At 37.7% G+C, this 15,289-nt stretch overlaps 3 protein-coding genes across 10 annotated transcripts; 2 read left to right on the top strand and 1 right to left on the bottom strand.

The window, feature by feature from the left end:
* Position 1: 1 nt before the first annotated feature.
* LOC127061353 (uncharacterized) lies at positions 2–9,844 on the top strand. Of its 5 annotated transcripts, XR_007780847.1 has the most exons (5): positions 2–132; positions 2,124–2,174; positions 2,383–2,823; positions 4,457–9,563; positions 9,667–9,844. XR_007780847.1 is itself a non-coding variant. In XM_050988065.1 (4 exons), the coding sequence occupies exons 2-4, from the start codon at positions 2,159–2,161 to the stop codon at positions 8,569–8,571; spliced, it is 4,572 nt and encodes a 1,523-aa protein (XP_050844022.1). In that variant the 5' UTR covers positions 2–132; positions 2,124–2,158; the 3' UTR covers positions 8,572–9,844. The 5 variants fall into 5 exon arrangements, 4 of the variants coding, with proteins under 4 accessions (XP_050844022.1, XP_050844023.1, XP_050844024.1 ...); XM_050988065.1 differs by having other exon boundaries at positions 4,457–9,844; XM_050988066.1 differs by lacking the exon at positions 2–132 and adding an exon at positions 164–698 and having other exon boundaries at positions 4,457–9,844.
* LOC127072333 (smoothelin-like protein 2) lies at positions 9,096–11,077 on the top strand. The gene is made up of 5 exons (XM_051012683.1): positions 9,096–9,100; positions 10,216–10,359; positions 10,513–10,636; positions 10,720–10,871; positions 10,957–11,077. The coding sequence occupies exons 1-5, from the start codon at positions 9,096–9,098 to the stop codon at positions 11,075–11,077; spliced, it is 546 nt and encodes a 181-aa protein (XP_050868640.1).
* A 418-nt stretch (positions 11,078–11,495) lies between these two features.
* On the bottom strand, positions 11,496–15,189 carry LOC127061383 (geminin). Of its 4 annotated transcripts, XM_050988197.1 has the most exons (6): positions 15,123–15,189; positions 14,900–14,983; positions 14,386–14,507; positions 14,164–14,297; positions 13,920–14,092; positions 13,469–13,829 (listed from the first exon to the last, which is right to left on the bottom strand). In XM_050988197.1, exons 2-6 carry the CDS (start codon positions 14,912–14,914, stop codon positions 13,770–13,772), a joined length of 504 nt encoding a protein of 167 aa, XP_050844154.1. In that variant the 5' UTR covers positions 14,915–14,983; positions 15,123–15,189; the 3' UTR covers positions 13,469–13,769. The 4 variants fall into 4 exon arrangements, with proteins under 4 accessions (XP_050844158.1, XP_050844153.1, XP_050844157.1 ...); XM_050988201.1 differs by lacking the exons at positions 13,469–13,829; positions 13,920–14,092; positions 14,164–14,297; ... (1 more) ...; positions 14,900–14,983; positions 15,123–15,189 and adding exons at positions 11,496–11,961; positions 12,044–12,216; positions 12,304–12,437; positions 12,526–12,608; positions 13,014–13,334; XM_050988196.1 differs by lacking the exons at positions 13,469–13,829; positions 13,920–14,092; positions 14,164–14,297; ... (1 more) ...; positions 14,900–14,983; positions 15,123–15,189 and adding exons at positions 11,497–11,961; positions 12,044–12,216; positions 12,304–12,437; positions 12,526–12,641; positions 13,014–13,331.
* Between the last annotated feature and the right edge of the window lie 100 nt (positions 15,190–15,289).

Below are 15,289 nucleotides of genomic sequence, written 5' to 3' on the forward strand. Positions count from 1 at the left end.
TATATCGATACATACATACATATATATATATATATTTATACGTAGTCATATATAGATACATATACATCGATCTATCTCACTTCTCGCTCTTCACACACGCTCGGCGGCTGCTCTTACTCCGAGCATCGGAAGGTAATCGATTGAACCATCTTTTTTCCAGCGAGCCTTTAACCGCACGCGGTCGATCGATGTGTCAGGACCACCACCAACCATCCTACTCTACTACTCGTGCTATTCGTGCTGCTGCTGGTGCCAATGCTAGTGGTAGTGGTAGTGATGATGATGATGGTGCTGGCTGGTGCTGGTGCTAGTGGTGGTGGCGATGTTATTGCTACTATCGCTTGCTACCGGTGGTTTCGCGCTTTTGCGAGCGATATACCAAAATCGTAATACGATTCGAGTTGGAGCCACGTAAAATAGCTTCTACGATAACGGCATTTCGTGACGCGTTATTTTTGGGGGATCACTCGTTGTTGGAACAGACGGACGGATAAACGATTTCGGTATAACGATGAAATGTTGATGGATATCAGAGAGAGTGAAAAGTTTGTGGTTTGAGGTGTATCGAAGAGATATCGGGCTATCGATATACGAAAGCTATCGAATCGAATCGTTTAACGTTAGTCCCTTGCTACCACGAGATATTTCCTTCCTGCCTTGGTATCGGTCCAACGCCGAGTGCCCGAGACTCAATCGTGGTGAGTCTTTTAAATAAAAGTCAGAGGCGGATAGAAAAGTTCGTGGATCGAGACGATAGATCGTTGATGCGTGGAGAGAGGAAAAGGGGGAAGAAAATCGAGAAACCCCGAAAGTCGTCGCCGTCATTATAGTCGTCTTCTTTTAGCCACGTCATTGTCTATTCTCGTGATCGTGTTTTTTGATCAGACATGGTGGTGGTGATGATGGTGGTGGTGGTGATCCATTGTATATCAACCACGTTTCAAAAAGAATCTCACTCAGCATCCCTTCCCTCGTACTCCTACTACCTATCTTAAGAAAATAATTTATTCATCCAAATATTGTTAAGAACGTTCGCCGAGCCGACAAAATTGTATAATTTAACTTCTTTTCTTCGCGTCAAGAAATATTCCTAAGCTATGAGTAAACAAAGAGAAAAAGAGAGGTGAACGTATCAATGAATAAGATTATGCAATAAAACGTTCTGAAGATAGCCAGCTTGGCATCGAGCGAACGAAACGAAAAAAGGAATAGACTAGCATTCACGATCGATCCTTGAGAATGACTTGAACGCTCTATTAAAATATTTCCCAATAATTTATTTAGAAAATCTCTCTCCCTCTCTCTCTCTCTCTCTCTCTCTCTCTCTCTCTCTCTCTCTCTTCTCTTTCCGTATAATTAGTAATCCTCGCATCGAGCGTCTTGACGTCATTCGACAATACTAAACAATAGGATTTTATGTAAATCAAAGCAAAGACGAAAAGTCGAAGAAAAGTCACGTTCGTTCTTAAGAATCTTCCAGATCTTGGATCCAGATGAGGTCCTACTAATTTCCGTACTCGCGTAAACAGGTCAAAGTTATTTTCGCGCTCTAGCCAAAGACGCGATGGCCAACGCCTTTAAACCACGGTGAAATGCGTAACGATGATCGTCAAGACGCGAAACCGCTCCGGATTCTTCCGCCTCGATGAAGAATTATTCGCGAGGCTACAGTGCTTGGCATATGGCCAAACGAAAAGAGAGAGAGAGAGAGAGAGGGAGAGAGAGAGAAGAACGGAGTATGTTTCTAACTGGTGCCCGTGTTTGGAGACCAAAAATTAATCGAATGCTCTTGTGATTAATCGTACCGACCTTCGTTGCAACGTCGTCGCTTGAATTGTCTTTTCTTTTTCTTTATTTTCTTATGTTTTTTTTTTCTTTTTTATTTTTTCTTTTCAGAAAGAAACTTTCCACGTTATCCTATATCAAACTTATGTAAAATTATTTATCAATTCTAAAAGTATATTAATATAACTTTTATAGAGTTATTAGAAATAGTCGTGAGAGTAAAAGCGTAACGATCTTAATCTTCTTGATTTTTTTTCTTTTTTTTTTTCTTTCATCCGTTTGCTCATGATAATACGAAAAGGGAAAGGATAATTAAAATACTCTCCTTTTACTTTCAGACTCTTGTTCGAAAAAGAGGTGGATTAAGAGAGACATGTCCGATGCAGAGGGTAAGAATTATCAAGATATATATACCTAACAATCTCTGACATTTGTCAAAGTAAATGCATTCGAAAAAAAAAAGAAAAGAAACGAACTTTGAAGCTGTTTAAGAAAAGCTCCGCTCTTAGAATAATCTATCTTATGATCTTTTTTTTTTATTTCGAACGAGAAAGAAAAGATTCTAGTGCAAGTATATTCTCGGTTGAATGGTTACAGTAATCGTGACGGAGAACGATGAGATTCGAAGTGAGATCGAGGAGAACCGGAAGGAGGAGGATGAGGACAAACGGAAGAGGAGATCGACTTCGGTAGATTCGGAAGTCGTCGATGAGCTACGGCTGTTGTCACCGAAAGAACAGGAGCAGGAACAGGCTGATGGAGAAGAAGATGAAGAAAGGAAAGCGGAAGAAGAAGAAGAAGAAGAAGAAGAAGAAGAAGAAAAAGCAGAAGCAGAAGAAGAAGAAGAAGAAGAAGCAGAAGCAGAAGAAGAAAAAGAAGAAGTAGAAGAAGACGATAAAAAAGAGGAGGAGGAAGAGGAGGAGGAGGAGGAGGAGGAGAGATCAGAAGGAAAAGAAGAGAGAGTCGAAGAGGAAAAAGACGAGGATCACAGCGAGAAGTCACAGGGAATCGTAGAAACGAGGGAAACTTTGGAATCAGGTTCGTGATGGATCGCCTTCTTTTCGATCGATCTTCTCGATCACGTACACATAGACATATACGTAAAGTCTCTCTATCTCTCTTTGAGGGTAAAGCTTCCACGACGCAGAACGTTAGCTCGCGGCAGCTGCGAGGCGTTGAACGAGCGAGCGACCGAAAATAAATCCCACGGAGAATACCGTGCGTTTTAAATAAAGCGAGAGCGAACGATGGTCGAAGGCGGTCAACCCGCTTCTCTCTCTCTCTCTCTCTCTCTCTTTCTCTCTCCTGCGTACATCCTCGATTTATACATATTCGTTCTATCCATTAAACGTCTATCCACCGGTCGATTTATTCCATACGTTATAGGATCCTCTTTCGCTAGCCTATCCGTTTGTTTTTCCCTTCGTTCGTTCGTTCGTTTATCCCTCAAGTCTCTTCTCTACCAGCCTTCCCCTATTTACCCGCTTATCTATTCCCTCTTCTTCGTTCGTCCAGACGTTCTCCCTACCGCAAAAAGTCTCTTTCTCTCTCTCTTTCTTTCTCTCGCAGACAGTATGAACACGTACAAAAGATTCGTAGTCTGCCAAATGGGCAAGCAGCAAACAGTAACACGCAGTAGTAGTTATTGCAGAAGTAGTACAAGTAGTAGTAGTAATAGTAATAGTAGTAGTAGTAGCAGTTAGGAAGCAAGCAGTAGTAATGGGTAAGACGAGAACACATTCGTATAGAGCGAAGTAACCAATCGCAAGAGGAAAGCTCGCGATCTTTTACCCCTCCGGGGTTATAACAACGCGTCCTAATATCAACACACATCTGGCCACGCAGCGGAGAAATTTCGTTCGCTGTGCTTTCAGTATACTTCTCGACCTTCGTGATACGCGTTTCGTCTTTGCTCTTCTCTCTTCTCTCGTTTTCTTTTTCTGTTTCCTTTTCTCTCTTTCTCTCTCCCTTTCTTCCTCTCCTCCACACAGAGAAGTTTTTTATTCTTTAAATTTTTCAAACACTCCAATTTCTCTCTTTCTATTTTTCTTTTAAATTCACAATCTTTTTGCACGCCTACTCACGCGTAAGAATAGATTCGACAATGGAGATTCAACGTCGCGAAAACGCACGTATACACGTGTCGCGCTTTTTGTCACGGTCTCTTTCCCTCCGTGAAAATGGCAGCAGACGCAACCCGCCAATCAACACGTTTTCCTGTGCGTGAATCGTTTAATCATTTAAACCGTACTTTTTTTTCTGATCCGTAACGAAAGATAGAAAGAGAAAGATATATCAACCCTTCGATCCATCGTTTATCGATCTTCCGTTTCTCTCTTTAACTCTTTTTCTTTCTTTCTCTCGTATAACATTCCCACGCCCGTCTGCTTTATTTTCATCTCGAAGGGCATTCTTTACACCGCGCGAAATAAATCTATTACAGAAATAAAGAGGAAGGCAAAAGAGAAAAAAGAAAAAAAAAAGAGAAAAAAAATGAAAATAGAAAGGCGTCGCTCGCGCGTTCGATTTGATCTTCAATTAAAAATAGAACGTTTTCGCGAGAATCTTCTTACGAGGGATTCCGTAACGATTCGATAACGAAGAAAGGAAAAGAAGCAGAACTAATTCCATCCATCCATCTTTCCTTTTTTTTTCTTCTTGAATCTTTCAGCCAGATCATTTGACACGACGTGCCTGCAGTCGTCGAGATCGGCCGATCGTGTGACCGAACCAGCAAGTTCCTTGGTCAACGAGAACGTATCTTTGGCTGAGCCACAAGAGGAAAAGATAGATACGAGGGTAGGGGTAGTAGGCGAGTCTCTTCCGATCAAGAGCAGCAGCAACAGCAGCAGCAACAGCAGCAGCACCACCACCACCACCACCGCCACCGCCGCCGCCACCATCACCACCACCACCACCACCACTACTACTACCACTAACAGTTCGATTCCAAGAGCAACGACGGATCAGGGCAGCAACGAGAAGCAAGCAGTCGGTGAGTGGAATTCATTACCGGTACTGGTAGAGCGCCTTCGTTCGGTGCTCGAGCTCTCGCTCGCGATAGCCGATACGTCGTCACCGATCAAGGAGGATCCACGAGAACTTGCTCTCGATGTCAATGATTCACGAAAGGTCCGTTCCATGGACGAACGATCAACCGCTAGCAAGAATAGCAACGGCAAGGAACAAGACCTGAAGAATGACTTGAGGTTCCTCGAGGATCTCTTGATGTCCGATATACACACAGCCCTTTCCCGTTTACGAGAAACTCTCGAGAGGATCGACGTTGGCGCGTTAGCAAAACACGGTGCTGCTTCCGATCCGAGTAGTAAACTTCAACTTCTACGACTAGTGTCGAGTTTACTTTCGCGATTAGAGATGCCACGTGAATCGCAGGAAGAAGAAAAGAAGATTCTTACGCAAGAGGAGAAGCTGAAGTCTTCTTTGATAGCTGCAACATCGTCCGTGACCAATCGTAGACGACGAGCTAGCAGACACACCATTGGTGTCTCTGCCGAGGAATTGGCATGTGCTAGGAAATGGTTGCAGGAGGAAAAGAATTTTAACGACGTTACGCCGCTTACGAAAATAACACCCTCTCCGTTGTTTTCGACCACGTCGAAGGCTATAGATTCTTCCGAAGAAAAACCAAGGCCCGAAGAGATACATGACAAATATACGAAGGACGCCATCAATCATCGACAATCTCTACGCGATAGAAATAATATTGACAAAGGTCTGGAAATGCGTCCACGTGCTGCTCCTTTCTATGCCGATAAAACGGACTTCGTCGTCACCCAGTCGACGATCGCGTCGAACGAAGTGACTCATCAGTCTCTACGACCTAGTCTCGACTCGAGAAACACATTGGATAACACGGAAGTTGGCAACGTAGAAGTTGGTCGTGTTGGCAGATTGGCTGCGGCTCTTCAACAACGAGTAGAATCCTCGAGCAAGTGTACTTCTTCCAACAGATTCACTGCAAAAAAGTCAAAGATCAAACGAGCCAATACCATTGACATTCCAAGTTACCTCAAATTACAAGCTGAGAGTTTCAAGCAAGAAGGTAGCGGTTGTGTATCCCTGAAAAAGCCTATAAATGTCAGTGACAAGGCAAATTGTAATTTGATCAACAGCATGATCATACCATCCTTCCAACCGAGAACTGAAAATGATAGAAAATTCATGGCATTGATTAGCAAGAATAACGATACTCCTATATTCAACGCACCGTCATCGTTCAAATCATTTGGCTATACAAAAACGATGGATCCATCGTCGGTGAGCAACGAGAACTGGAACAGTCGTTTTTCCAACATCAAGACGGCCTTCGATAAGACGGCGACTTCTGGTGATGAGTCTGAACAGCAAGTTAACAAGTATAAGCTTCCGAAACGACCACCGATAGTTCCTCAAGTGACTCAACGATATAATCCTGGAAAGGAGAAACCCTTCAACGCGAATGTCTTCTGTAACTTTGAACACGATACCTCTAACGTTAGTCAATCGATCTCTCCTGGCTTCAGACATGCTCCCTCCTCTCCTTTTCGAAGGATCGAAAAGCCAACTGGTGTATCGAACTTCGTTAAATCTTCACCGATCTCTACCAATCCCCCTAAAAGCAATATACCCATGCCTGGCAATACGTTACGTGAGAAAGCAAGAAAGATGTTCGATCGAGGTAGCAACAGTAACAATGTTCAGCAACGAGCTTCGGAATACAAAGTTCAAGTAGACGGAAACTCTGAGAAACGTACCTTTCCACGACCACCTTGGATCGAACACGAGAAATCATCAAGTGCAACGATCGCAGAAAATGGACGTCTCGATTATCGTTCGTTCTGTAAGCAATTTGCACCGTTCGTTAGCAAAGGTACATCCTCGTCATCCTTGGAAAAAACATCCTACGAGTCCGATGATATTCCTCAACAAAATCCAAAGTTGTGTCAACCTCGAAATGAATCGACTGGTGAAACTAATAATCCAAACGTAGTGGATGGAAAGATTTCGTTCAAGATGATACCAACGGATTACAATCGTTATAATGTTCAGGGAATTCGTGATTCTCGTGATTTTATTCGTGAAACCGAAACTACAGATGGATCTCAACAAGTTGACCTTACTCTACGTGGCAGTGCATCGGTAGCTGTTCAAACTGGTGCCCAGGATGAAACTTTCGATGAAGTTAGATCTTTCCGTGTTGTTCCAAAGATCTCGAACGGGCCACCTTTGATTTATAGCAATGTCTCGATACAAACGTCGAGTGATGTGTCTCCTAAAATTTCAGAAGATGTTCATACTTTTATTTCGGACAATCAGAAAAGTCATGGCGAGGAGAAAAGTCATGAGGAATATCGTTCGCGAGATGAATCGGATCGTGTTCTGCCGATAAAAGAAAACGTTCGCGAAACTGTGCCTTTTCACGATTATCGTTCCGATACGATCGTTACGAATCCACGCGTGCAAAATCAGACAGCTTTTGTGAAAGCTTACGAGCCAGTGTTGAAAGCTGAACAAAATGAATACGAATCAGCGAAAGTGAATTATGCTGAAGATGATCGACCTCGATCTAAAGACTACGATTATTTGGATGCAAAGAATATTCAAAATCAAGACATAAGCGAGGAGGAAGGTGTCGTGACGAGATACACATGTGCTATAGCTACAGTGGCGTCCGTCGAAAGTCCAGAAATCCAAGGAGAAGTTGTAGAAGCGTCGTACTCTAGGGATTACTCGACTCCATCTGTATCACCTGTCTGGTCCAACTCAAGATCGAAAGCAAGTAACGACGAAGAAGTTGACGAGGAGATACGTAGACACAATATGTTGCAACAGAGTTTGATACAACGACTCCATCATGAACGTTGTACGATGATCGATCGTCCGACGAAACGATCACCTATCGATTATCAAAATGAAACACATGGAAATACCAGAAAGGAAGAACAATCCTATGAACAAGGTTATTACGTAGCTCCACGAAGTAGTAACGAGTATATACCGATGGAAAGTGTTAACAGAATCGAATCGGTCTCACCCTCTCCTCTATCCAATCAATTGAAACGTATCTGTAATCTTCCTCAAGCAAAGAAATTTCTTTCACCGGATTTACCAGCGAGACAGACTCAAGTCACACCTTCCACATCACGCGTTGTCAATCAAGTTTCAGCACTCAGAGAAGTTTATGAACAACCAATTGCTGTTCCGAACAAACCCATACGTAAGGAACGATCACCGGTACCAAACGGAACAAATCCGATTGATTCCAGTGACGAATATTTAATGTCTTGCGCCAATCAACCATCTAGATCCATCGTTCTATCAAAATCCGAATCTTGGCATCAATTGGCTCTGTCCAACAGTTCTTCTCGTATTCCTCGTACAAGCGACTCCAGCCCGTCCTCGTCGAGAGCTTCTTGCTTACCTAAACCCCCGAAACCTAGATCACCGTCCTCCATGAAATTTCGAACGAAACAATTCGAGGCATCTTCCGACAGCGTTAAAAAGATGGAGGACAAGATAAGAAGATACTTCGACAGTCCAAATGAAAGTTCAACGAACGAAACAAAGGAATCAAAGAAACGTTCCTCTCCTCGTCATGCTCATGGAAAGTGCATGATCGGTCTATCGAGAAGTCGTACCTTGCCTGGTATCTGCGAACAGAAACTCGTCTTGACGATACCGCCGACACAAGTACCTCTCCTACAAGTTAACAGTGCTGACGTCGACAAGGTCTTCGACGATATCTTCCAGGAAGCCACGAGGATGGACAGTCAGCATTGCTGACCGATCAACTTTATCTCTTTCTCTCTCTCTCTCTCTCTCTTTCTTTCTCTGTCTGTCTGTTCTTCTTCTTCTTCCTTTTCTTCTTCTTGCATCAACCACTTGTAATGGGTAGCGGTAGATGCTACGAGTACGCAAGAAATTGAATTACGCTAGAAAGTTCTTCGCGTGCGAATCCGATCAAACGCAAGATACAATGTGATTTTTATACTTGTGCATTACTCTTTTATTGTTATACTTGTTATTGTTATTGTTATTGTTATTATTATCAAAAACATCGTCCATAACGATACCTACGTATATACCAAGTATCACGTAAGACGATGACCGTGTTCATAAACCAAAGACCGTGTTAATATCGTCGAGTGAGAAATAATCGAAATCATACTTATCCTTGGTTCAGAATACGATCAAAATATAGGGGATGTTCGAAGGGCTTGCCGACCAAAGAAACGTATTATAGGACGAATTAAATGACGTGACATCTACCTCTATTAATAATTTATATTGGAATAATCTCTATGGGAATGCAGTAAATCCGAAGTTGAAGAAAAATGATCGATCATACGTCATCGGTATGCGTCAGTCAACAGTTGCATGTTTAATCTAAATGAAAAAAAAAGAAAAAATAGAGATTTTTGAGGACTTGGACTGGAAGGACAAAAGTTACCCTGGATATCCCATTACGTTGCAACCCGAGAGAGATTTTATCGAGAAACGTAAGATAGAGAGCTCGAAGAAGACGAAGCAATTCGACTTGTATTATTTGGCTAGGAGGCACCGACTTTTGGCAGTCATTTCGCAAAAGCATAGACGTGCATATATGTCTTTTTTTTCTCTTTCTCTCTAGCGCATTTAGTCGCACGTATGTTTCTATTGCGTCTTTTGGACGTAGCCACACGTTCTAAGGACACGTTCTAAGTGAGAACAAGAAAGAGAGAGAGAGAGAGAGATAGAGAATCGCTAGAAGGTCGTACAGATCCCCGAATAAAGCAGTGAGTCACAAAACATCTTTCTGTAGCTCCTTTTGTTGCGCCAAATAGTGTTATAGTTTTCTCCACACTACTCTGTACAATGTGTGTGCAACTTTTGCCGTAGATTATATTCGTAGCTGTGTGGCGTCATATAATAGCGGTTGTACAGTTAACATCATCACCACACTCAACTCAATTCGCGTTACCTACGCCAGGATCTTCCTGAACGGGGACATCTGCCGTCGTTGCCAAGCCTCGAAATTATAAATTCCTGTTGCTGCAAATAAACACGTTACACTTCACGGTTTTAGCATGCATCTACATAAATAAGACAATTTATAGTTTACCGTGAATCCTTTTTAACAACGACGACCATCCAATGAAGAACAATACTATTACACGAAAGACGATTGGAAAGCTTGGAGTGAACTTCCTCAAGATCTTGAAAAACCTTTTGTCTCTCTATCTCTATGCTTGGAAAAGCAAGCAAAACCGATATTAATTGGCCAACACTTGAACTAACTCACAGCTTTAATAGTGATATAACGACATAGTCGAGAACGTTTCAAAATCCATCCCAGTTAACTATAATTATACTCCGAAAGGAAACTCTACTTATTATTTTGAATTAAGAGATTGATACTGACGATTTTTGAATACTTACAAACTAAAGATTTACTCTTGCAAGTGTGACCAACTCGATCGTACAGAATTCACCGATAATCACATTTTCTTTTTCAGCCACCAAGAAACCATTATCGCCGTTCGCCAAATTTCGTCAACTAGATCGGCAATATAGTTCTTCTTTGCCGTCAAGGTAATTATCATTATTTTTGCTCATCCCAACGAAAGAATTATTCGAATATAAAAGAAAAGCTCTTCTCTCTCGTTATCTCTTCTATTATATCCTAAATTCCAATTCTTTTGTGTCTTCTAATGTTTTGTCTGTCCTTTCCGATCTCCGATCCAGTCCCATAAAGTCGCCAGAAAAGGAGTTTCGTTTTAGATTTACCGAACCTACTGTGACAAATAATGCGGTACAGATAAAAGAACGATTGTTATCTTGGTGCCGTTCCAAAACCAAGGAGTACGAGGTAAATAATAAATAACAAGTTTCACATACTTAGTCATTATCGGCTTCGTCATTGAAATTAATATATACATCATTGATTTGTAGAATATACAACTTGACAATTTCTCAACAAGTTGGAACAATGGTTTGGCATTTTGCGCTCTGATTCATCATTTTAGACCTGATGCCTTTGATTATCATTCGTTACGTCCACAGGACCGCAGGAAGAACTTTGATCTGGCATTCAAAACGGCTGAGTGAGATATCGTCTATATTTTCGTATTATCCTCCTAAAACAAACCAAAAATATATGACGTATATTTGTTCATTGTGTTTATATAGTGAAGCCGGTATCGCGCCCTTGCTTGATGTCGAGGACATGGTAGTTATGCGACGTCCAGATTGGAAGTGCGTCTTCACTTACGTTCAATCCTTTTATCGGCGTTTCAAGGACGAGGATTGAACGGAAAAGGTTTTGAGATATAAATATATACATTTTTTTTTCTCACTATAAACCTCTGGCTCCTAGCAGACCTCGCAATTTAATTAATTTACGTAACGTAGTACTTTATGAATCACTAAGAGATAAAACACAAAGTAGATCTTGATATAAGAAGAAAAATCAGTGATTTCGTTTCTTTTTTTTTTTTTTAATTTCTTACTTTTCCAATTGTTACGTTTCACAAACTTTCACATAAATCTATGAATTATTTCACATAAAAATATAACCATCGTACTAAAGTACGAAGGCACGTTGTTACATACTTTTCTACTATTGACTATTATCAATAGAAAAACGTTTTTAAATAAGTATAATTTCCTTTTTTTTTTTTTTTTATTAAATCAAAAAAATATAATTGTTATTAAATGAATTTATAGAGACTAACTAGTTTCATATGAGTCGTTACAAACGTTTCATTATTTTTGTGTAACTATTTAGAAAATTGTTAAATATATAATCACGTGCGACTCTATGAAAAAGTTATATATTTATTTTATTTCACGATATAAAATTGACAAAGTGTTTAGATATAAATATAATATATACAGACAGATGAAAAATCAGTACAGTCGAGCAATATAAACAATGTAGGTAAGAATGGCGTAAGTTGTGCTTCTTTAAATTATTTAAAAGGTAATGAAAACTATTATAGATGTTCAAACTATTAAACTCTAAATATAAAGTATATAAATTTGTTTAGTCTTAAATCTCTGTTTAAGCTTTTCTCCAATATGGAGATAATGTATAAAACATATTTTTATTACTCTTAAACATCTAATATAAAATTAAAGAGCACTATCTTCCAAAGAATTGTTTATGTCATTTCTATCATCTCCAATCATTTCCTGTAAATAAAAAATCATGATAAAAAATTATGTATTATCAGAATCAATCATTAACTAAGTGCAATATATTTTGTTATCTTACTTGTAATACTTCAACCAATGCCCGTGTTTCGTCCAACATTTCTTTACATAAACGATTTTCTTCCTGCAATTTTGATATACGTTCACGTAATTCTTTATTTTCTTCTAAGGCATCATCAAGAGCTATTCGTCGTCTTTCTGCTAGTACTTCCCAATAATTCTCACTTGGACCAGCTATGAGCAAAACACAAAAATATAATCAGAACCTATATAACTTCATAATATTATAAACATTTATTACAAGAGCAATTCTATATATACCTTCAGAGGTCAAATCTTCTACTTCGATTTTAATCTTTTCTCCTCTCGCTGTTTGAACTGCCTTATGTTTGTAAACGATTTTTTTACGTGTTTTGCTTTCTTTTTTCGATTTCTCTGATGTGTTTTTAATATCCCTAAAATATAAAATCGTAATACAATATTAATTTTTGTAAGATAAATTTACTGCATATAAAATATAAATAAATAAATATATTTAAATACTTTTTTAATGCATCTTTGAATGGCAAATCTGCTTTGAACATCCTTCCACCACCCACCAGATTTTCTTTGTCTGTAGCTGCTGGCTGCAAAACGTGCAAAGACTTTCTGACCTTAGCCTGTTTCGATAAAACAGAGAAAATTGTGATATACCACCTTTGGTTGAACAAAGGCACGATTAATCTAATCTTCTATTTATTAACACTCTGTTTTCAATAATTATATTAGTATATTTTGATAAACAAATATTCTTTTAAACACTTCTATTGATAATATTCATTTATTTAATAATTTAAATAGAATCAACCGTCATAAAGAATGCTTCTATCATGTGTTGTAAACTGTTACTCAAAACATTCAAAAAAAATTTGTTCTTAGACTAATCCATTTCTACAATTTTTCTCATAAGCAAAAAATCTAATCTGCGATTAAACTTTTTTATAATATTTATGAAAGAATAAAGATAATAAAATAACAATATTTACACTAACCTCTGAAGTAGTAATTTTGGCGCCAGAAACTTTCGTTTCCCCTGTAGGTTTCATGATACCGATATTTGAAAGTAAAAGCGAAATCTGTCTACGTAGATTATACAATTAACCTTGTCAATAAAATATTTTAAATATTAAATGTATACTTATACTATGAATAGACGACAGATTAAGATATTTTATAACAGTGATAACCACAAAACTCTCGAAGACACATCAAATTATGTTTAATAACCATATGAACTTTCTTGCAAAGAAACGTTACTCAGATTTGTCCAGATGATTAAAAGAAAAATTACATCTAGTCGAATCAAAATCCTAAGCACTGAAGCGACATCTATATATAGATGTCGCACCTCGCGCAAGACATTTATATACAAATGTCGTGCCTCGCGGTAAAGTCAATAGGCGGCGCACATATCGTTTGAGAGGAACATTTAAAAAATAATTACCTATGACTGAGAAGTTACATATATTATTTCATAACATGATTAACTTAGTTTATAAATATATAAATAGAAATGAAAAATTAATACAGTCAGACAACATAAACGATGTAAATAAAAATGTTCTAAGTTTGCTTATTTCAATTATTTAAAAGGTAATGAAAATTACTATAGATAATTCAAACTATTAAATTCTAGATATAAAGTAAATACAAATTTGTTTAATCTTAATCCCTGTTTTAGCTTTCTTTCAATATGAAGATAATGAATAAAACTAACATTTTATTACTTTTAAACATGTAATATAAAATTACAGAGCACTGTCCTCCAAAGAATTATTTATGTCATTTCTATCATCTCCAATCATTTCCTAAATAAAAAATAAAAGATTATGATAAAAAATTATGTATCATCAGAATCAATCATTAATTATTAATTGCAATATATTTTGTTATCTTACTTGTAATACTTCAACCAAGGCTCGTGTTTCGTCCAACATTTCTTTACATAAACGATTTTCTTCCTGCAATTTTGATATGCGTTCGTGTAGTTCTTTATTTTCTTCTAAAGCATCATCAAGAGCTATTCGTCGTCTTTCTGCTAATACTTCCCAATAATTCTCACTTGGACCAGCTATGATAAAAACACAAAACTACAATTACAATCTATTATACACATTTTTATAAAACCAATTTTACATTTACCTTCAGAGGTTAAATCTTCTACTTCGATTTTAATCTTTTCTCCTCTCGCTGTTTGAACTGCCTTATGTTTATAAATGATTTTTTTATGTACTGTGCTTTCTTTTTTTGGTTTCTCTGATGTCTTTTTAGTATCTCTGAAGTACAAAATTTTATAATAATATTAATTCTTATAAGATAAATTTGTTACGTATACAATATAAATAAGTAAATATATTTAAATACTTTTTTAATACATCCTTGAGTGATAAATCTGCTTTGAGCATTCTTCCAGTGCTAACTAGATTTTCTTTGTCCGTAGCTGCTGACTGTAAATTTTGCAAAGACTCTCTGATCTTAGATTGTTTCTGTAAAACAATGAAAATTATGATATACCACTTCCTTTGGCCGAACAAAGACACGATTAATTTATCTTTTTGCTAAGCATGTTGTTTTTAACAATTACTTCACTTCAACATGTTTTAATATGCAAACGTTATTTTGAACATTTCTGCTAATATTTGTTTACATAATAATTCACATTGAATTATCTGTTTTATTTTACATGTGCTTTTATCACGTGTTCTATATGTTGCACAGGATATTAAAAAAATATTCGTTTTTATACCAATTCATTTCTACAATTTCTCTTATAAGCAAAATATTTAAGCTATGATTAAACTTGTCTACTCTATGATTAAACCTTTTAACGAAATTTACGAAAGAATGAAAAGAATAAAATAAAAGTATTTACACTAACCTCTGAGGTAGTCATTTTGGCGCCAGAAACTTTCGTTTCACGTTTACATGATATCGAGGACAGAAAGAAAAAACGATTTCTTACCTATGCAGAGTATAAAATCAACTTTGCGTTAGAATTATATTTTAAATATTAAATTGTAAATAATAAAATTATATTATAATTTAATTATATTATAGATAAACGAAAGATTAAGATATTTTATAACAAATATTCTTCATACAAATCTATACTACTTGGTCCTTAGAAAATTTGACGCGTTCGACATAACCTTTAAGCAATTCAAGTTTAAACGGTACTGCACTAATTAGCTCAAACGTCTTAAGAATTGACAAATGAGTTAGAATATTTTTGTAATATAATAAACTAAATATTATTTCCTGATTTTAT

This window comes from Vespula vulgaris, chromosome 2 (assembly GCF_905475345.1).
Source record: "Vespula vulgaris chromosome 2, iyVesVulg1.1, whole genome shotgun sequence".
NCBI lineage: Eukaryota > Metazoa > Arthropoda > Insecta > Hymenoptera > Vespidae > Vespula > Vespula vulgaris.